The sequence below is a fragment of the Hippoglossus stenolepis genome, chromosome 2 (genome assembly GCF_022539355.2).
Source record: "Hippoglossus stenolepis isolate QCI-W04-F060 chromosome 2, HSTE1.2, whole genome shotgun sequence".
NCBI classification, from domain to species: domain Eukaryota; kingdom Metazoa; phylum Chordata; class Actinopteri; order Pleuronectiformes; family Pleuronectidae; genus Hippoglossus; species Hippoglossus stenolepis.
The window spans coordinates 29,427,661-29,449,194 of NC_061484.1; the positions used below are offsets into that span (position 1 = coordinate 29,427,661).

The following is a 21,534-nucleotide window of genomic DNA, read 5'->3' on the forward strand; positions in this document are numbered from 1 at the left end:
ATGACGTGTTTCCAACTCTGTCAGCCTCGAACATCTAGGAACAAATCAAAGATTCATCATCACATTCACAGATTTGTCTGAACTTTACAATCTTATAACACATTTAGATTCCAAATTCACATTTGCAAATTCCTGTATTTGAAAATCTCAGCACGCATTTGCAGATTCTTCTACACGTTTACAAATGTGACAATGCACACGGATGAGTAACACACAACTCTCCACATACACACACATCTTATATTGACTCTGTATTGGCCCCAGCATGTTTTCTGGAGTGTTCTGTCCACGTGTTCTCAGGAGGGGGGGGCAGTCACCAGCTGACCTGAGCAGCTTGGAGCCTCAAAGATGTCTGACCCTCTTTATATTCAGTCTCTGGTCTGGACCTCACATTTTCAGGGTGGGGTTCCCACTGCTCAGTCAAGCTGGAGACACTTTAAAGAAGGAGGAACCAGATGATCTCAGGGTTTCTCTTCAAAATAATACTTCAGGTGTGAAGTGGATGTGAACAAAAGTACATTACGTGGACAGAATATAATATAATATATCATAGTTTAATTGTTGTGAGCTGAGAATAAGAGTAAAAAAACCATCTGACAGACATAAATATATTTTAGTAGCATATGTAAATAAGTCTAAGGAGGCGTCAAGATGAGAAGAGTTACAGATTTCAACATGTTGTTGTTGTTGTTGTGGTAAAAAACTTGTCATTCCAGCTTTGCCGGCTGGTGATAGTCGTTTTTGTGTTTGACCTTTAACCTGAACCTGTTTGGACCAAAAGAATTCACCTGTAGGTAAAAATGTCTGCGTGGGAAGTTCACACTAAGAAGTGTCTTCACCTCCTGCCTCATAACTGAAGTACTGACACGGAGGAAACGTTTCAGTCGTGTCTCTGCAGGAGGTTTTGTGTCATAGAATATGAAATGAGTTTTGGGGGAAATTACATGTGAAAATGTGAGGGAGTAGAATCACATTCTTCCTTTCATCAACTTCATCTTCTTCTTGTTTATCAGTTTCATTATGCAGCCTCCACTGAGGTTCTATGTTTATACACAACTAAAACTTTACAGCCTTCACGGGTCTGAAATAAAACCAAATACATAAATTGTTATAGACACTAAAACATGCTGGGTTGAGGCTGCTGGGTCGTGAGTTGCGATGGTTTGATAAACCAGCATTTTGAAGGTTTATTAAACTGAGAAAATGATCTTCTTCTTTGTTTAGTTTATTGGTGAGTGGTCACCAACGTCCAGGTGCATCTTCTATATCCTCTTCCTCTTCTGTTGTTCTGCCACGGTTCCCTCTCCTTCCACCTAACCACTGATACCTCTATTTATATAGCACCTTTTAAAACAGATGTCATAAAGCATATTGTGGATTTAAATATGTATCTGTAGGTTTATTGTGTGTTGTTTGTTTCTTTGTCAACCTGCCTGGGACTGAAACTGAGTCTAAGAGACTAACTCCGGTACATTTCCATGAACCATTGTTCTCACATTAATTCGTGCACACTGTCCATTTGAATTAAATCAGATGATTAAATATGAACTCGTTTTAATGTCCAGAGAAGCAAGAGGCTGCGGAGGGGGCGGTGTTTTATTTTGAAAAGCGGAAGTCGGTGTCGGGGAGAAATCCGGAGATCACCGGGAGACTTCGGCTCCGCTCGGGGAATCATCACCGGACCGTGCGGTGGAGAAGCGTCCGTTAATTCTACCGGTTTCTGGGGAGCGGCTGAATGATTGAGCTACAATCTTCAATGAGTAAACACACCCCAGTAAGTCCCGTCTCCTGTTGTCTCCCGCGGCGTCCATCTTGTGCTCGCTCCTCCGCGGCGCAGCTCGCTCCGGAGCGGCTCGTCCCCAGCTGGCCTCCGGGCCGTGTGGGGGGGGAAATCACGGCCTGCTCGGGACTAACCCGGGTGGAAATCCGCACGGCTCTAACGCGTAACATGTAGCCTCTCGGTGGTAACAGAAGCGGGCTAACCCGGTTTGTCCCGGTGGTTCCGCTGCGGGTAAAAGCTCCGGGCTGTTCCCGGGGCGAGGAGCCGGAGGAAGCCGCTGTCAGATGCGCAGCTGCCGGGCAGCCGCGGCTCTCACGCCCGGTGGAAACATCGTAACGTGTCGCAACGTGAAATAACTGGAAAATGGCGACGGACGGCTCCCCTCGGTGGCTGTGCACACGGTCGAGCTGTCCTCCGCCCGCAACGAGGCGTCGTGTGCGCGGCCTGCAGGAGGCGGAGAGCCGGTGCAGCCCCGGAGCTGCGGCCGCTGCCTGCAGGGCCGGAGCGGATGATGGCGGCCAGCGTCTCACACAAAGGAGGCTGAGCACCGAGCATCCGTGGAGAGCCCGTGTCCTCCGTCATGTGTCCTCCGTGTCTCCTACACATGTCCCCTCCGTGTCTCCTACACGTCTGCCCTTTTAAACCATCTCCCCTGTCCTCGGTTTTAACACGTTTCTACCGAAATGCAGAGTTTCAGCCGGAACCCACCGGATCACCGTCCGGAGCGGCTCCGGGTAATTCGGAGGTGACCGTCTGCAGAGAGGTGTCCCTGCCGCGGGCTGTAAAAACATCCAGGACGTTTTAAACTCTGTGATGATGATGAGGGTCTGCTACAGACCAGATGAAGGGCCTGAGCTCAGTTTACACAGATGGGACCTGCAGGTTCTTTTGTGCTCAGCAGCCATTAGATGTTCCACAGAGCTGCAGTTTGTCCAACACGCAGGCCCTCAGAGAGTTCACACCTCTGCCAGAGACCTGACAGGATCTGGATCTCATTTGGACCTGCACCATAGGGCCTGGTGGATACCAGCCCCCTGGAGCTGCATGTTGTGTTTCCTCCAGACCCATGACGTTGTCCCTGGGAGGTGGTGAAAGGGTTTTCCCACTTACAGGATGTTGCAGACATGTTCTTGTCATTGATGGATCGTGGAGTCATGGCCGTCTGTCGAGTGTAAACCTCCGACCTGCACCACTACAGCTGCACCCATTTATTTACCCTCTCAGAAATCAGTTCCCTAATTAATTATTGTATATTTCATCAAGAAAACAATGACAAAGAAAGTGGGGGAATCCAGCATCCGCCCTCCGATCCGGATTCACACCTTCTTTTCCCGACTCGTATCAGATTCTTCACGGTTCAGTAATTCTTTGTGTGATCCAGCTAAATGATAGACACTTTAAATTAAAACACACCTCTTTGGCAGAGGTCACGATCCTTATTATAAACTTTGTGTATGTGGCATTTCTCAAAAACAACTTTGCAAAGTGCTTTACAAGAACAGAAGATTAAAACAATTAAAATGTCACGTAATCAGGAATCAAAGAAGTCCAAACAAATAATTAAAATAATTGCCGTTGGGTCAGTGTGAGAATGAAACCCTCAAGCTCCTGTGGTGGGCAGTGCCTTGCTCAGCAGCGTGCTAGCTGTGACTGATACTGGTTTTTATTAATCTCTCGTGAAAGAACACAGAAATTCAACCCGCCTGTTTTTCCAGTGTAGAAGGAAGTTGATGTTAATACCAAATCCACCCACAGACTTTATTGTTTTATCACTACCAGTGTTATTACTTCCTCACGGCGTGTTTCTGGCAGGATTGTGTGTTTGTTAGCACGAGCTGCAGCGAACTTTACTACACGACCTGCTGTTGTTCCTCTGAGTGGATATAAATAGACGAGATTGAAGTTGAATCTGTCTTTTCATTTGATCATTTTGTTTCTTAAAATGTCAAAAATTCAAAGGTATGACAAATCTCTTAAACCGTGTTGGAGAAACATTGAGAAAACATCCAACACATTTACTTTACAATACTGTGAAAATGGAGGAAATCCTACAAATGCTCAAATTCCCAAACCGACATCACTTACATTTGAACTCTTTGTTCGTTCACCTGATCGAAACACGAATTCAAGCTGCACAGAAAAGTCAATTAATCAACCTTCTTGAGTTCTTGCATCCTGTTTGTTAACGAGCTGCGTCCTCTGTCTTGTCCTGTGTCCTGCAGCAGTTCCGTGGTGTTCTGGGTCACACATTTATGGAGTTTCTGAAGGGCAGTGGGGACTACTGCCAGGCTCAGCACGCTGCCTATGCAGACGAGTGAACAGCCAAACTCGCCAATCGATCCGAAGCACTTGAGCCACAGGAGGGACCCCCGGAACGTTGGCAGGACCGGGACGCCTCCCAGAACCAGCGACAACTCGGCCTGGATGGGGTAACTCCACCCGCTGCACACTGCCCTCGTCGGCCAGAATCAAGGTGGAACCAGCCTTGTTTTTTTATTTTTCTTCCTTTTCTTTAGTTCTATCCCAAAGAAGAGGGTTTTGAGTTACTTTTCTGATTGTCCACCCCTTTCGGCCGCCAACTCCCCAAATTTACCCGTCGCAGCCTTTGTTCGTTTTCTTTTTTTTCCAGCCTTGCCAACCTCGAAGACGACCAGAGGTAATTTTTTTTGTTTCTGGAAGCTCGTTGGACATTTTGCGTTTTTTTGACATTCCCGTCCGAATTCAACTAAGTGTTTACGTCGGTGTTTTCACTCCGTGGAAGACGTTTGGGTTTGGTCATTTTTTTTGTTTTTCTTCACCGTTGTCACGATGGCTCGCATGAACAGACCTGCCCCTGTGGAGATCACGTACAAAAACATGAGGTTCCTCATCACCCACAATCCCACCAACGCCACCCTGAACAAGTTCATCGAGGTGAGCTGCGGTTTCATTGGTTCAAATTAATACATTTGCTCAGATAGAAGTGTGTGTTCGCTTTGAGGAAGCATGAGGACAAAGATACCAGGCTGGGGAAATGATTTGAGTGGAGATAACGTAACATAAGCACTTTGAAAACGTGTTTCGGAAGAAGATAAAACTACAAAAAGCACATTTAATATTTTTAATAGTGTACATGTGTGTCTATCTGCTTATTGTCTCTCACCAGCCGTCTGATGTATTTTTGCAGGAGCTGAAGAAATATGGAGTCACCACTGTCGTGAGAGTTTGTGAGGCCACCTATGACGCCACCCTGGTGGTGAAAGAGGGAATCCAGGTGCTGGTGAGTTCAAACTTAAATAACCGACGAACCTCGTGACTCTTGTTGGATTAATGTTCGTCCCTTTGAGCTGTGGGTTTCCCCCCCCCCCAAACATGTGGTCAGTTAAGATGTTTTCTTACAGCGTTATGTAAAAACTTCCATCAATAAAACACATAACAGACAAAGTGCAGTCGTGACTCACAGCCTGAACCTTTTCTCTTGGTGCTTAGATGTAGTTCAGAGACTGTGAGGCTCAATATCTTTAAAAAGAACAATAAGCTGACATGGAACAGAGTTTATTTACAGATCTTACAGATGTACATTTATCATATTTAACTGATTTAAACCCTTAAGATCCTCACATTGCTTCCTGTAGTAATCAAAACCAACCTTCCTCTGCTTGACAATGGATTAGTGAGTAAATCTGATTTAAATTATTGTGTTAAATGTGAAGCTGCAGCTAATTAACCATTATTTTGATCAAAGATTATTCTGCAGATTATTTTCTATCGTAACAGTTCAGTCTCTAAAAAGTGAGAAAAGGGCAATAAAGACCAACCACAACTTCCCCTGAGTCTCGTTCTGTCCAGGCAACAGTTTATATAATAATAATAATATTGAATTCATATTCATACGTTTTTTTGCTTCATCTCTTATCAAAATGTATTTTCTGTCCATCAGTTCATGAATTCATTTGACTTGTGTTGATTTCGACCTTTGTTGAGCGGCCATGCTTTTTTTAAAAAACAGATGCTCTACCTGTTTTAATTTAGAGCGTAGAAATGAATTTAAACTTAATGTTCATAAAGTCAAACCTTTTTAAAATGTCAAACAAAGACTCTGAAACAGAAGAAAGGAAAAGGCCTCCATCCCTCCATCCCCCCCCCGCTACAACAACATGTTCTCTCCCCTGCCGGCTCGGCCCTCGCACTTCTTTTGTTTTGGTTTCCAAGAAACTGGGCCGATGACGTTATTTCCCTTTTTCCCTCCTCTCCTGCTCCAGGATTGGCCGTTCGATGACGGAGCTCCTCCCTCCAACCAGATCGTGGACGATTGGCTGAACCTGCTGAAGCTGAAGTTCCGGGAGGAGCCAGGCTGCTGCGTCGCTGTCCACTGTGTGGCAGGACTGGGGAGGTGAGTTCTGGGTTCTCGGCCCAGTAACGGGTTCGCACGTGAGCTGTGCTCGTGGGAATGTGACAAATTAAACTCACACTGGCTCGTTTTCTGCGACAGGAACAAACAGGGGATTGTTTAAAGTCTTTTGTTCACTGAAAAACCTGGAAGATCTTCAGGTTTCAGCTTCTGAACCAAACGTATCACAACATGATGAAGTAGAAGACAGAAGTCTTGACTTGAATAAGTTTTATGGTTTTTTATTTATGATTGATTTATACAGGAAGTTAGAGGCTAATCATCCGACCTCTGTTTCCTGAGGGTTAAACAGATAAAGCTAAAAAGCCAAAAGCCTTATAATTTCACAACTGTCATAAATTTTTCATTTTAGCATTTTATTTATGAAATAATGATCATTAGATAAAATACAAAAGTGGGTGATTATCGTTTTATTATATCAGGTCAAATTAGAGTCTGGAAATCAAGAAGCCAAAGTGTCAACACACTCATTTCTTTGTCATAACTGTTTGATAACATCTTCCGAATCGTTTCCAAAGTTCCTCTTTTCTTTCTATATCAGCTGTTTTTAGTATTTCCCGTTGACCGATGTCCTTTTGTGCTCGTCTCCTCTGCAGAGCTCCGGTTCTGGTCGCACTCGCCTTGATTGAATGTGGGATGAAATATGAAGATGCTGTCCAGTTCATTCGACAGTAAGTTCACGTGATAATAAACAGTTTGAGGTTTTGTTAAGATGACGGTTGTTTGGAATGAAAAGCCGATGGAGCATCTCTCAGGTGTTCTCAATGGACACTGGATTATTGAGGCAAATATGTATATGTTGATGTTTCAGGTGAGAATCCCTTTAATGATAAAATCCAATGTTTGATCAGGATATGTACGAGTGGCATGTTTTACAGTTACGTGAGCTGCAGCACAGTCTAATTACTGATCATCCACCACTAGAGCTACAATATAATAACTGTCCACTAGACCAAAATACTTTGTGTGACATAACCTGCACTTCCCACAAACAGGATGATTTTATCACATGAAACGAGCAGCGATGAGTCACATCTGTAAATAGATGGGAAATCAGCTACAAGGAGAGTGACTCAGGTGGAGGAAGTGCTTTTAAAGTCCGATGAGTCATCGCCTGATGGGAGATTTGTCGGTGTTCTCACCAGATAATAAACCCGTTCGTACTTCGACCTTTAACCTTTTACGTTTCGCTGTGTGCAGCCTCGCTCTCATGCTGCACCTAGAGTCGTGCGTATAGATGGAAAGAACTGAGGATTTCCTTCTTTTTAAGATGTAACTCAACACTTTGAGTTTCTGTTCCTGTGGATGTAAAGGCAACACACACAGTGCCACACATTAACTCTGCTTAACATTCTCCTGGCGTCCGCACTGCATTAACTTTTAACAAAAACCTACAGGGCTACAGGCTTCTATCACATTCCGAAAGAAATCAACCAGCCTCAGACACGATATCGTTGTTGGTCCTGCTGATTTTAAAAACCTTCTCTTTCTTCCAGGAAGCGTCGAGGAGCGTTCAACAGCAAGCAGCTGTTCTATCTGGAGAAATATCGTCCAAAGATGCGCCTGCGCTTCAAAGATTCCAACGGCCATCGCAATAACTGCTGCATCCAGTAGAGCCAAACCCCCGAGCCACGCCCACACCGCCCACCACCACCCTGCGGAAGAGCTCAGTTCGACCTTGCTAGCTTCTTCCCTGGCCGGCTTGTTTCCTTAGTCATTGTGTTGAAGTCGTTTTATTTGGAAAACCATGTGCGGTAGTTAAACTGTCCCCCCCTTCAGGCTCCAAACTAGTGTCAGAAAAAGACAAATCCAGAGTTGTGTGAACCGGGTGTTTCCTATTCTTATGCCCATTAAAACAAAAAAAAAAACAAAGCAAGGGCAGCGCTGAGTCGTGTATCATTGTAAAATGTTGGATTAATTGTTTCTTCTGCAAACGCAACTCAAAGATTTTGATTGGCCGGTGCGTTTACGTCGCCTGAGATTGTGCTAGAAGATAAGAAGATGAATTCATTTCCTGTGAGCAGTTATGTCCGCCCCCTCCCTCCACTTCAGTTTTAGGATTCTGTTTTCCAGGCTGACTAGACAGAGGTATGCCTTCCTTGAAATCAGATGGTTCATCCATAAATGCCTTACAATCAAAGTGGAACAAAGGCAATCGAGGCAGATTCGTCTCCCGCTGGCATTTGGAAATGGTTTCATTTTTCTACTCGGAACAAAAAAAAAAAAAAGAAATAGTTGCCTTTGTCTTGTGCAGGAAGTCTTACACACACTTATGCCCTTTCAGCGACTATTTTTTAATATAAAAATGCTTAATTGTTGCAATATTTGTCAACTGAAAGTCTAGGAACTTCGTCTTTTTTCTTTTCTCTATCAAACCATCTGTTTACTAATTAACTGCCATGTCCAAAATGTGATTTTTCTCTTATTTTTCAGTTTATTTTTGTTTTTTTCCGCTTCAAACTGGACTTCCAACGTCTGCGATATTTTGTACGCCTTTTTATTTGATGTCCGTAACTTAAGACTTGGATACTTGATGATTTTATGTATTTGAAAAATGTGTACTATTATTATTAGGTTGGCTATTTATACTATCAATGGATGTGTGATTTAGTACCGTGAGCGACAAAGTTGTACCTGTTCACCAACTTGTGAGAGTACATTAAATGATACACTGAAAAACAACAAATGGACGTGTTAAGTCGTTATTTCTTTTTGTATTTACAGTTTTTATTTAAATAGAGAGTCTGAACCAAGCTTCATGTGTTTGTTTCATTTGATCTGTTAGTTTTGGTTTCACATGGTAATTTAGGGACAAAAGAATTTAGGGTTGTCATCACCTACGTGGGCTGCGTCTACCTGAAGTAGCAGTACTCCACAGTACTCCACAGTACTCTACAGTACTACAGTACTCCACACTAGTTCAAATGCACCAAATGAACGTACTTGTGGTTCAAACATATCGTGGGAGGCTGCAGACATGATCAAGGATTTCATCTGGTTTGACCTGAGATCACAAACCTTACATTTGTCCTTTTTTAGTAAATATCAAACATTTGTGGTTCCGTTTTATTTACAGACACATCCTGATCATTTTAGGGTCAAAGTTTAGACTTGAAAATAAAAGATTAAATTGAGTCGGAGCTGAGTAAGTGATTTTATTATGGACGGAATTTAGAAAATATACGTTTTTAAGACGCCTGATAAAAACAAAAGTGGGACAGAAATGTGGTTTTGAAGAGATTTTGTTCAGGCCAGAAACTGAATATTTACAATTAACAAACATGAAAACAAAGACTCAAATTTAACTTCATTTTGAAAGGAAGGATATTGACTTATTGTTTCTCCGCCTCACCACATTTACCAGGTTTGTTTTAGAGAAATAAATATAAAGCTGACAATCACAGTAATTCATGTTTAATTTAGATTTTGTCATATTTTCATCCTGTCAGTTTTTGGCCGCTCTCGTCCGTACAAAACATGCAAGAGGTTATCAAAATGTATTTATTTCCCCCTTTGTACAACTTGAAGATGTCATGTCGAAGCTCGATATAATAAATAAGAAGTCATACAAAACTGCCGGAGGGTTTTTCACACATCGCCTCCCACTCATCACAAAAACAACAGTCGTCATGACAGAGATCATCAAACATATCCTCAGAGGAAAAGGCTCACGGGCCATTTTTAAGTGGAGAAACAACAAAGATACTCACAAACAAATGTACCTTATCCAACAGTATAACTTGCGTATCAACACATTTACATAAACATACACATTGTTGTTGTTGTTGGGACAGAAATGGGTCTGGTGCGGTTCATACACATACAGTGAGTTTTTAATTTCACAAAAAACACGGACTACTCCTTTAATTGTACAGTACACAGATGGCAAACTTGAGGTAAAAGTATTTAACATTTTTACGTGAAGGTTTCAAAAGTGTTGGTGCTCAGTTTCCACCTTCAGGTCAAAGATGGCGCCAAGAGAACAAAAAAGTCAAATGATCTGACCAATTAAAAAAAGTGACGAAACCCAAATGGACCAAATCTTCCTCCAAGTTCTGCGTTCTCCTCCAGTCTCTCAGTTCCTCCTGCTCCTCCTCACATCTCGTTGGGGCCCTTCATGCCGGAGTCCTTCGCTGAAACCGGCGACGCCACCATCGCTAGGATGCACTGCGACGACTCGCAGTAACCGTTCAGACCCGAGGTACCGGGAGGCCCGGGCACGCCAGGAATACCGGGAGCGCCCCGAGGTCCCCGCTCTCCATCACGGCCGTCGTTGCCGTAAGCCGGTCGACCCGAATTACCTGAACAACGGAAGTAAGAAAACGTCACAAGTGTCCAAGACCGTGTCCAAGACCGTGTCTCACCCCGTCTCTGCTGAAAGACAAGCTACTGGGCATTTTATTTATTCTATATGTTGCGTTTTACACACTTATGTGTCGAGCGTTTTCTGAGTTGCTCTTTCACTGAATGACGCTGAGCGAGAGTCAGAGAACTGAGGGCACAGTTCTAAATTGTCTCAGTCATACTTGTCATTTACCTGATTGACCGGGCGCTCCGGGTGCTCCTTTGGGTCCTCTCGCCGTGTGTCCTCTGTCGCCTCGGTCACCGTGGTCACCTGCCGAGCGGACACATGACACCGAGAGGAAGTTCATGCTCAGAGTTCAGACTTTATCTGTTCCTTCATTACAGTTACAGTGATACCGCGTAAATGTGTTTGAGCTGTGAACAGAATCATACGACTGTTCTTGGATTAAACACAAAGGTAAAACACTCTCAGTGTTGTTTCCAGTCCAACAACGTTTATACTCAAAGTTCCTGGTGTTTGTAGAGTTGCTAATCTGAATCTCACCTTTGGGTCCTTTGCGACCCATGACCCCAGACGGACCCTTCAGCCCTGGCAGTCCTCGAGATCCGGAGTGTCCGGGGAAACCGTTCTCCCCAGAGGATCCCGGGGGTCCAGGCGGGCCGGGGGGGCCAGGCAGCCCAGAGACTCCTGACTCAGGCCTGCTCAGGCTGGCTGCTAGCTGGGCCAGCTGCTCTGTGACGCAGGAGGACAGGGTTTAGATTTGAGCTTTAGTCCAGAGTCACCGGGTTTCAGTCAGAGATCGTTTTGAAAAGATTCAGCACAAGTACTGGATTTGAGTTTTATGTAGCTTCTGAGAAACTTTACTGAAACAACTTCTTTCTTATGTTAAAAGTTAAACTTATAAGTTACAAAAATCCCCTTTTTTCATTACACTCAGGAGTCCGTTTGCTTCTCTTCAACACAATGGCTGAAAATTGAGTATTCACTATTTTTCAATCGATGTCAAATGATTAGAAAAACGTGTTCCCGCCTGGGAATATGTACATGAACATGCAAACACTTACCTTGCATCACCCTCATGCAAACTTGTTTGATGTGTGTGTCTGTCGGTGCTTTTCCCTGCACAAATAAAGCGATGACAGTGATGAGCAAACATCAGAAGGCAAACGTTGCCCTTCTCACTTCTGACTCTGACATTAGATTCTGTCTTTTACCATCACTTGTTTAAAACAACCAGATTGGTCCTTTGAGTGACGGAGGCCTTACCGCTGGTCCCTGGGATCCGGGGAGGCCCGGTACCCCCCCGTCGCCCTGCATGCCCCGCGGTCCCGACTGGCCCGACTTGCCCTCTTTCCCTGGCTGTCCTCGGCCGCCCTCGGGTCCTTTATTTCCCGTCTCTCCTGGTGGACCAGTCTGCAACCGACAGCAGCAGGTACACATTGAAACAACAGATCGGCTGCAGAGCGCCACCTCGAGGTCAGACAATCCTGCACATGTCCGTCAGGTCTGGATTATCGTCTGTATCTGCACCAGACTGCACAAACTCATCGATCTCTGGGCCATAGACACGTCTGAGTTTTTATAGAAGTCTTGCAATGCAAAGGAAAGAGACTGGTACCAGTAACATTTAACTGGTTCTGTCTGGTAGATTTGATCTGCTTTTCTCAGCCTGTCACACAATTTGGGACGTTTCCAAAATCAGGATTCATTTTATGAAAATGCTCTGAGTTAAATGTCCGTCAGTCGATACTATAAACGAGAAGTCAAAGAACTTGCTATTGTATAATTTAGTTTGACAGATTTTGGGAAGAAAGTGCTGTAAAAACTTTATAAAGCTGCTTATGATGAAAAAACTCAAGTTATCCTGTGATTTTACTTCCGACAGCTGCAGGAAGTAAACAACAGCTGGATCTAAAACAACGTTAAGACATCAATAATTATAGGAGAGTCATGTGGTCAGCTGACAGGTTGAGATGGGGTCATGATGTTTAGTGAACGTACCGATCCTTTCTCTCCGCCTTCTCCTTGTTCTCCCTGGAAGAAGAAACATGTGTAAACAATAGAGAAAAGGTTGGATGTGTTGAAAGCAATTGTTCCCACACTTTCATCAGACTTTTTCAAATCTCAATATGAAGTATAACTTAAAGTGGAGTCTGTTTTCTGACTCATCATTAAACTGCGTTCTGGATGCAAACAGGTTGAAGACGAGGTGTGTTCAGTCGTCCATCACTCACCAGGTCTCCTCTGTCTCCAGACGTCCCCTCGGAACCCGCTGGTCCCTGAAGAAAAGACAGGGACAGACGTTTGGCTCTGAACCTGATGATCATAATGTGAACATGTGATATTAAGACCTAAAGGAACATACCTGCTCCCCTCCGGGTCCGTCAAGACCGACTGCTCCCTGACGGAGACAAAACACAATCAGCATTTAGAGGATCTGAGTCTGTTTAGGAGGAAATAACTAAATCCATTGAATCGTATTCGTAGTTTTCTGAGGTTTCTCTCACGTTACAGATGTTGCTGATCCTGATGTTGACTTTAGGTTCAAATTGGATCTCACCTCATTCAGTTTTAGACTTTGAGACTTTAAGAAATGAGACTCATTCTGGACTCTTCTCCACTAGACTTCATACTAAATATTCATCAGGTGGATCAACAGCGTTTCCAATCAACACAGAACTGCTGCTGCTGCTGGTTGTTGTTGTTGTTGTTGTTGTTGTTGTTGCCAAATGAGTTTTGAAAATCCAAATTTGCAATCTGATCATTCTCTGGCTGATTTATCTGCAGCTCCTCTGTCAGTTGTTGTCTCTGCACAGAAGGTTTTGTTTCCACCGCAGTTTGTTGGTTTGTGAGCAACAGCTACAGGACGGATTCCCATGAAGCTTGCTGGGAGGATGAGGTCTGGGTCAGCGCGGTACTTCTTACATTTTTGTGCAGATCTGGATTCAGGGATTTTTTTTTGCACTTCTTCAGGTGTAATTGCTTCGTCTCTGATTGGTGGAACTTGCTGTTACCATGGAAACGTTTCCCCCAACTGCGAAAGTCACGTCGGCTCCAATCGGACACCTCAGCGTTACTTCACGTTTACCACAGGACGACTAAGTTTTCTCTTAAGTTTTTGCTCTTAAAATAATTATCTACTGTCTTGTACATCTTTTGACGTTTTCTAATATTTGTATTTGTTCTGAACAAAAGGTTTCATGGTCTGAATTCATCTCGGAGCTGGTTCCAGACTCAAAACTCTCCCTATGAGGATTTTCTGAAACGCCGATGGAAGTGGAAGGGTTTATTTCATTTGATCTGACAGCTCTCACCCTGTCTCCATTCTGACCGCGATAACCAGCAGGTCCAGGAAGTCCTGGAAGGCCCGGATCCCCTTTGCCTCCCTGCAAAAACACACACGTGAAGAAATAAACTGTTAAATACACACACACACTCAGAATCAGAACACACCACCAACTGTGTGAAGTCCCCCCCCACCACCAAAACATGTCCCGCCTCGTCCGAACAGTGCCGACCATCCACCCGTCAGATGTCTGCGGGCGTTAGTGGGCGCTGGTGGTGGCGTACAGCGAGCCCACCACGTTCAGGCATTCCTGGGGAACAGAGAACTCTTTCAGGGCGTCTCAGCTCCTGTTCCTGCCCCGAATCCCCCCCCCTGAGCTGCAGAGAACCCCCGGCCCGGGCCTCCGATTTCTGTAACAAGAGGCCATTCATGCTCGCTGGCCGGTGGATTACAGACTAAACTGCGGGGGACAGAAGTTCATCAAGGAACGACCCTCTGTAGTAAAAGTACAGCAGTGTTGAATAACATGTCCCGGATGGGAGATGGTGTTTAAACACTTCAGGGTTTGACGGAGCGGAGCCGCAGCCGAACTCTTCGTCAAACTCATCGTCTCACAAGACAACTTCCACCCGACCGAATCTCATCTTCTTCAACCTGTTTGTTTTCACGTTGATTTTGAAAAGTGATGCTGCTTCCAGACGCAGGAACAACCTTCAGAGAGCAGCTGGAAGTGGTCACGTGCTTCAACGTCCACTAACACCTGTTTGTCGTGTTCCCTAAGTTCATGGTTTCATCATTTATATTTGTGTTTTATCATTATTATTCATCTTGTGAAAGTTTTATTGTTGATCATATTATCGTAACTTTCTTTTTTTGTTTCCTCTGTCGAGGATCAATAAAGGTCAATCTGATCGTTGTGTCATGTTGTGTCATGTTGTGTCATGTTGTGTCATGTTGTGTCATGTTGTGTCTTGTCTTGTTGCGTCATGTTGTGTCATGTTGTGTCATGTTGTGTCTTGTCTTGTCTTGTCTTGTCTTGTTGTGTCGATCTGTTGTGTCATGTTGTGTCATGTTGTGTCATGTTCATGTCTTGTTGCGTCATGTTGCGTCATGTTGTGTCATGTTGTGTCATGTTGTGTCATTTTGTCTTGTCTTGTTGCGTCATGTTGTGTCATGTTGTGTCTTGTCTTGTCTTGTTGTGTCTTGTTGTATCATGTTGTGTCATGTTGTGTCATGTTGTGTCATGTTGTGTCTTGTTGTGTCATGTTGTGTCATGTTGTGTCTTGTCTTGTCTTGTCTTGTCTTGTCGTGTCATGTTGTGTTGTGTCTTGTTGTGTCATCTTGTGTCTTGTTGTATCATGTTGTGTCATGTTGTGTCATGTTGTGTCATGTTGTGTCTTGTTGTGTCATGTTGTGTCATGTTGTGTCATGTTGTGTCATGTTGTGTCTTGTTGTGTCATGTTGTGTCTTGTATCATGTTGTGTCATGTTGTGTCTTGTTGTATCATGTTGTGTCATGTTGTGTGTGTGTCATGTTGTGTTTGTCTTGTTCATGTTGTGTCATGTTGTGTCTTGTTGTATCATGTTGTGTCATGTTGTGTCGTGTCATGTTGTGTGTGTTGCTTATCCTGTGTCATGTTGTGTTGTGTCTGTCATGTTGTGTTGTGTCTTGTTGTGTCGGTCTTGTTGTGTCGTGTCTTGTTGTGTCTTGTCATGTTGTGTCGTGTCATGTTGTGTGGGTCTTGTTGTGTCGTGTCTTGTTGTGTCGTGTCTTGTTGTGTCGTGTCATGTTGTGTCGTCTTGTTGTATTGGTCTTGTTGTATCGTGTCTTGTTGTGTTGTGTCTTGTTGTGTTGTGTCTATGTGGATGCAGCAGAAAACCATAGTTTCTCAGTGAAACCTTCTCTGGTCAAACTCCTCCTTGTTCCTCTGCGTCCTGAGTGAGTTAATTGATTTTACCGTCCACATCAGACTCTCTCTCTCTTACCCGGGCTCCTGGGGATCCTAGAGGCCCCTCGGGCCCTCGTTCTCCTCGTTCACCCTGAAGAAAGAAAACAGACAAATAGACAAATGGGTCAAAATGGAACGGAGAGAAAGTCCCAGGACCCTGAAGCTCGGCATGATGGGTAACGAGGAGTACTTCCTGTTCCGAGGATTAAAAATGGTGTTGTGAGATGTAGATGAGACTCACTGGTCCTGCTCTGGGTCCGACTGGTCCCACCTCTCCCTGCTCGCCACGCTCGCCCTGGAAACAGATAAGACGTCAAAAACACGTGTTTGCACATTTTCTGCATTAAATTGCAATTGACACCTCAAATACTACAAAGATGTTGGAGGTAGTTTCACACATTTATTCGCTCTGAGGTTTTTACTTTTTCTAAAAAAGGGAAATTTGTCAAACGTACCTGTTTCCCCGGCGACCCCATCAGTCCTGCAGCTCCTGGATCTCCTGTGCTGCCCTGGGGACAAATAATCACATTCCTTCTCAGCTCATTCAGAAAGTTACCGTGTAGAAGTACAGCCCTGTTGTGGATAGAAGTTTTAATCCTACCTTCCCACCGGCGTGTCCTTTCTGGCCATAAGTGCCTGGCATACCCTGCATGGAGACGGTTTGTGTCAAACATCAGCATCCAAACAAGAAAAATACAAGTCTCACAAATCAGGAGGTCAGAGGTCACTCACAGGAAGTCCCTGCAGGCCGCCGTCACCTGGAGCGCCATTCTTCCCGGGAAGACCCTGAAAACAACGAGGGACGGATTGAATAAAACACATCATGGATTGATTTATGTAAAGCACCAGTGTGTAGTGAGTTCACCTTGGTTCCTGGCAGCCCGGGTATTCCCTCCCGAGCATCAGGACCAGGCAAACCCTAATGACAAGAGGCAGAGGAAAAACATGACATCAATCACAACAAACACATTAATACCAAAGGAAAACCTGTAAAGTCCAGGATCTGAATTGAGATTATGAACTTATTTAATTTAGCTAATTCTCTGATAACAACATGAAGGACAGAGACTAAAACAAGGAACATGGATATTTAATAAGAAGGATGTCCGACAGGTAAACAGAACTGAAGGACAGCATTCCATTTATTTGATTGATTGATTGATTGATTCTGGCTTTGATCAGATGAAGGGGGGCTCACAGCTTCTCCTTTAGGACCCGGCCCTCCTCTGATTCCTTGTGGTCCTCGATCCCCCTACGAAGAAACACACAAATTAATACCATTTAAAAAGTATGTTTATAATAAAGTTAAAAGTTGTAACAAGTGGAGAATCAATTCATTAATTGAAATACAAGATATAATGTTAAGCTCTTGGCTATTTCTTTCAATCCGGTGGAAACAGGATGTGCAGACAGTACAAAAGGCCGGCAGCGTGTGAGTGAACTCAAACTGTTTGTGTTTCCACAGCAGCCGTTGTCATGTCTTCATGTTTCTTACCGACACTCCCCCCGGTCCGGCCTCGCCTATGGCTCCTCTCTGGCCTGGGTCGCCCTAAAGGATTGAATCAGTTCCGTCAGTATCAGTGTAAATAACCAGGAGATGTCAGATGATGTGCTGGAGACTCACTGGGCCTCCCTGGATCCCCCGAGGACCCACACCGCCAAAACTCCCACGAGGTCCCTGTTTGGGAAACGGAAGTACATAGATAAAATCAAGTCCAAAACCTTCATGGTTCGTATTCAGGTGCAGACGCAGTGATGAACTTGATTTACATTCTTTTATTTTGAAAGTGCTCGTTGTTTAAGAGGTTTGAGCTTTTATTTGTCCCAGCGCAGACATGAGGTGGAACATTACAGACACGGGACGTCTTACCCTGTCCCCTTTGGAGCCCAATATTCCCGGGAGGCCTCTTGCTCCACCTGGACCCTAAAATCACTCAGCGGACAGAGAAGACAGACACAGAGACGTCTCATGTTAGCATGTTTGACATGAGCGAAGGAAACTGAGTGAGAGAGTGTGGTGAAGTATTTTACTGGTAGTCCCTGAGCTCCGACGTCTCCCTGCAGGCCTTGATCGCCCTCCTCCCCCTGAAAGTCAACGAAACCTGGTTACGTCCGGATTTTTACATCTGGATTATTTTCTCTCACGCGCTAGAAACGAGGATGTCACCTTGTGTCCTTGTCTTCCAGGCTCACCGGATTCACCCTTGACCCCTTTGTGGCCCTGCAGGCAGGAACCAGAATGATGTCATTCATCTTTAAAGTGCTTTTAACTCAGTGTCAGTCGGTGAGGACAAATCAAACTGTGAACTCACTTTCATGCCGGGGAGACCAGAGTGTCCATTGAGACCCGAGGGGCAGGCGTTAGGACACTGAAAAACACAACAGCCTATTTGAGGTCATGGAAGAGCCCTGCCACCAGGGGGCTCCACTGACAGTGACCCCATTAGAAACAGCAGAAAGTTACATCTGTGTGTTTTACCGTAAAAGAAGTAGTTCACAGCATAAAGGGTTTATTTACTAAAGCTTTTATCACAGGGAGGAAAACAAAGAGAATCATGGGACAAGGAAATTAAACTAATTCAATGTATTTGAACATTTAAAGGAGAATATAAACTCTTTCTTCAGATCAGTCGCAGTGTGGCAGCAGGTTCTCAGAGCTTCCTGTCGCCAAAAACACTAATAAATAGAGAAATCATCTATATTTTCTATTTTTCTATTAATGATGTGAACTCAAACGATGGTTCCCGAGGAATTAAATGATCAACTTAAAACATAGACTGTGAATAAAGATGGACGACACGTCTCCACATCCTCCCCCTGTCCAGACATGAAGCCAAAATATCCCCGATACGAACACTCGACCAATCAGGAGGTCAATCGTCAGCTGTCAATCATGACGTCTCAGTAAGGTTTTGATATCAGCAAATAACTGATTCAAACCCAACTGATCAGAAACATGAATAAACATCAGTGAGAGAAGAACCACCTGAAATGATAGAAACCATCTTTGACAAATTATTTATTTAATGTCTATTTTGATTTTTTTAAATTTTGGACCATGTCCCATCTGCTTACATGGAGGAGGCGGGGTTTATGACCTACACTATAACCTGCCACCAGGGGGCGATCAATACACTTTGGCTTCACTTTTTGTCGTCCATCTTAATTCACATTTTATAATTGAAAAACTAATGTAAACATGAAATTTATAGAAGATGCATTAAAACGTTAATTTTCCATCTGGGATCAAACTTACCAGGTCTTCTCCTTGATACACACCCGCAGGTCCCTGCTCAGACAGAAAAACACCGTTATTCAACTTTTTATTCGGCACAGATCATATTTCACAGAACAAAATCATAACTCAATGAACTTTATACGTAAACTTATTGTGTTGTTAACGACACAAACAGAACAACTCTTAACTCCCAGTTTCACCATCCGGTGTTGAACAGGAACAGAAGCTGGATATTTACCCGAGGCCCGGCGGCACCAGGAAGTCCGACCTGTCCTCTCTTCCCTCTCGCCCCCTGTGAGCGGGGAAGGTTTTTATTTAGGCACGAATCTTAAAACTCAAAGCATCTTTTTAATGTTTTAATCTCCTGCCGATTTTTATTATTTTAAATTTTAAATATGAAAAATACTCACAGAGGCGCCAACTTTGCCCAATTCCCCCGGCAGCCCGTCTGTACCAGGGATACCCTGTGAAAAAAAACATTCAAAATTCATAATCATCAAACAAGACAGGTGAAGAATTCTCATCTAACTTTGTATAAATATTTCTTCCCTCTCTGCTCTTAAATACATGAGATTTTCTCCTTTTACACTAATATATTACCTGTATTGAAGATTTTGTATCTTTTGTATATTTGTTGTTATTATTTCAGTGTAGTTCTCGTGTCAGTCTTTACTGGTTTCCACCACCAATGTATTTTAATATTTCATTTTGTATTCATGTTGTGTGAAATAAACTTTATTGCTTCCATGTGAATGAAGATTCAAATCTCATCGTCCTTCACCTGCAGATCCTGTGATCATGAAACAGGATAAACTACCACAGGGATTAAAATCTTGAAGCTACTCACATCGAGTCCGTCAGGTCCGACACCCTGAGAGAGAAACCACAGAACCACAACGACGAGTGAGCAGCAGAAATCACAAACAGATTTCTCACCTGATTTCTTTTCTCTTGACATTTTGAATTTAAAACATCTTCACATAACGATCCTCTGTTCATGCAGTGAATCATCTATGAAGTAAATACAGTAACGTATAAAAACTGATTCTCAGTGAGACAAAGACTAAAGAGTTTGAACCAAAAAAACATTTTGTATGCTTTGTGTCAGTTCATATAATTATATTATCAATATTATTCTATTATTTGCAGACATATAAACACAACTATCTTCACACCTATGCAGCAAATTATCCTTACGTGTGGTTCAGTGCACAATCTGCTCTGATACTGACCATGTTTATGTGGGTTTATCAAAGACATGACAGATATGAGATATGATAGCTGAAGGTATAAATGATCCAAGAGGTTCTTCTCTGCACTCACAGGCTCTCCAGCTGTCCCTCGTCCTCCAGCATCTCCCTGAAAACAGGAAGAAATAAGATCTGACGTCAGAAACATCTTCTCTGTCCCGTTCAGAGAAGTGTATTCAAATTCCTGTTTCATTCTCCACAGTTTCTCCGGACTGGGCCTCAGGAAACAGAATTCAACCAGTGTTGACGTGTCCACAGAACCAATTCAATGACTGATGATGAATGTACCTTCAGTCCCTTTGTGCCGAGTGGACCTGGATCTCCAGGAGGTCCCACGGGTCCCTGCAGGCACACGTCACGTGATCAGAGAAGCACAGCAGCTACACACACTTCAGAACACCGGGTGAACTTCGGTGAAGAAAACCACTTGAGGAAGTCAAACAAATTATTTGGTTTGGTTCAGTTAATCAAACTAAATGTTTAGTTCTACTGAACAAAACTACTTGTTTCATAAATAAAACTATTTCGTTATGTTTAGTAAACAAATTTAAATGTTACGGTTTAGTAAACAAAACTACATGGTTATGTTTAGTAAACAAAATGACCTGGTTAGCTGAAGTAAACAAAACTACTTGATTAATTATACGCTACAAAAGTATTTGTCAGATCACCAAAAGTCCACAGGATTTGTCCATCAATTAAATCAATCTCAGAAAATCATAGACTATGCAAACAACACATTGTGATCTTTTGCATTATTATTATTATTATTATTATTAGTAGTAGTAGTAGTACGTCTTCTCGTCGTGTAACCACAGCAACCCCAGGAGCAGGATTTGTGGTTATTTCAGGATTACGTCAGAGTTTTCAAGGTCGTTCACTTCTAATCGGGGGGGAATCACCACGGTAACTGATGCTGAACGGTTAACCAGCTCCAGAGCAGGTTAAGTTTCCGATCAGAGATCAACCCGGAGGCAGCTCAGGACCGAGCAGGGACGAGGAAGAGTGAGGCAGGGCGGGTTGTGTACAGTAGATGGCGGTGATGCACCTTGACGTTGGTTACCAGCTGCCAATAAACCGAATAGAGAAGAAGAAGACGAATTGAAGCACAGGAAGGCGCCGCCCACTGAGGGAGGGTGTGGCATTAGCCCCGCCCCTCACTTTCACCCTCCATCAATAAACGTTCAAACCAAAATCTACTCAAGATTATCGTCCTCGTCCATTTGGACAAAGTCAGAAGAGAATCAAAGACTAAAGACGCAGATTATTTCTGAGCTGCTGCTGAATTCTTAATATTTCGTATTTTCAAACTTCTCCCTCTCGGCCAGTTTCTGTG

At 43.6% G+C, this 21,534-nt stretch overlaps 2 protein-coding genes across 2 annotated transcripts in view; one reads left to right on the plus strand and one right to left on the minus strand.

Moving 5' to 3' along the window:
- Positions 1–1,594: 1,594 nt before the first annotated feature.
- On the plus strand, positions 1,595–8,856 carry ptp4a1 (protein tyrosine phosphatase 4A1). The gene is made up of 6 exons (XM_035143847.2): positions 1,595–1,774; positions 4,003–4,693; positions 4,947–5,039; positions 6,022–6,152; positions 6,767–6,841; positions 7,667–8,856. The coding sequence occupies exons 2-6, from the start codon at positions 4,589–4,591 to the stop codon at positions 7,782–7,784; spliced, it is 522 nt and encodes a 173-aa protein (XP_034999738.1). The 5' UTR covers positions 1,595–1,774; positions 4,003–4,588; the 3' UTR covers positions 7,785–8,856.
- An 801-nt stretch (positions 8,857–9,657) lies between these two features.
- Positions 9,658–21,534, minus strand: part of col9a1a (collagen, type IX, alpha 1a) — a 14,266-nt gene continuing 2,389 nt past the window's right edge. The window contains exons 5-32 of the mRNA XM_035142300.2: positions 20,487–20,540; positions 20,272–20,307; positions 19,796–19,819; positions 19,359–19,412; positions 19,187–19,240; positions 18,967–18,999; positions 18,023–18,079; positions 17,878–17,931; positions 17,742–17,795; positions 17,581–17,634; positions 17,335–17,388; positions 17,206–17,259; positions 16,909–16,962; positions 16,576–16,629; positions 16,443–16,496; positions 16,312–16,356; positions 16,166–16,219; positions 15,952–16,005; positions 15,748–15,801; positions 13,791–13,862; positions 12,842–12,877; positions 12,711–12,755; positions 12,478–12,510; positions 11,743–11,889; positions 11,541–11,595; positions 11,020–11,208; positions 10,708–10,785; positions 9,658–10,471 (exon numbers count right to left, since the gene is read on the minus strand). Of these exons, the coding sequence (XP_034998191.1) occupies positions 10,266–10,471; positions 10,708–10,785; positions 11,020–11,208; positions 11,541–11,595; positions 11,743–11,889; positions 12,478–12,510; positions 12,711–12,755; positions 12,842–12,877; positions 13,791–13,862; positions 15,748–15,801; positions 15,952–16,005; positions 16,166–16,219; positions 16,312–16,356; positions 16,443–16,496; positions 16,576–16,629; positions 16,909–16,962; positions 17,206–17,259; positions 17,335–17,388; positions 17,581–17,634; positions 17,742–17,795; positions 17,878–17,931; positions 18,023–18,079; positions 18,967–18,999; positions 19,187–19,240; positions 19,359–19,412; positions 19,796–19,819; positions 20,272–20,307; positions 20,487–20,540 (1,812 nt within the window). The 3' untranslated portion in view covers positions 9,658–10,265. The remainder of the gene's footprint in view (positions 10,472–10,707; positions 10,786–11,019; positions 11,209–11,540; positions 11,596–11,742; positions 11,890–12,477; positions 12,511–12,710; positions 12,756–12,841; positions 12,878–13,790; positions 13,863–15,747; positions 15,802–15,951; positions 16,006–16,165; positions 16,220–16,311; positions 16,357–16,442; positions 16,497–16,575; positions 16,630–16,908; positions 16,963–17,205; positions 17,260–17,334; positions 17,389–17,580; positions 17,635–17,741; positions 17,796–17,877; positions 17,932–18,022; positions 18,080–18,966; positions 19,000–19,186; positions 19,241–19,358; positions 19,413–19,795; positions 19,820–20,271; positions 20,308–20,486; positions 20,541–21,534) is intronic.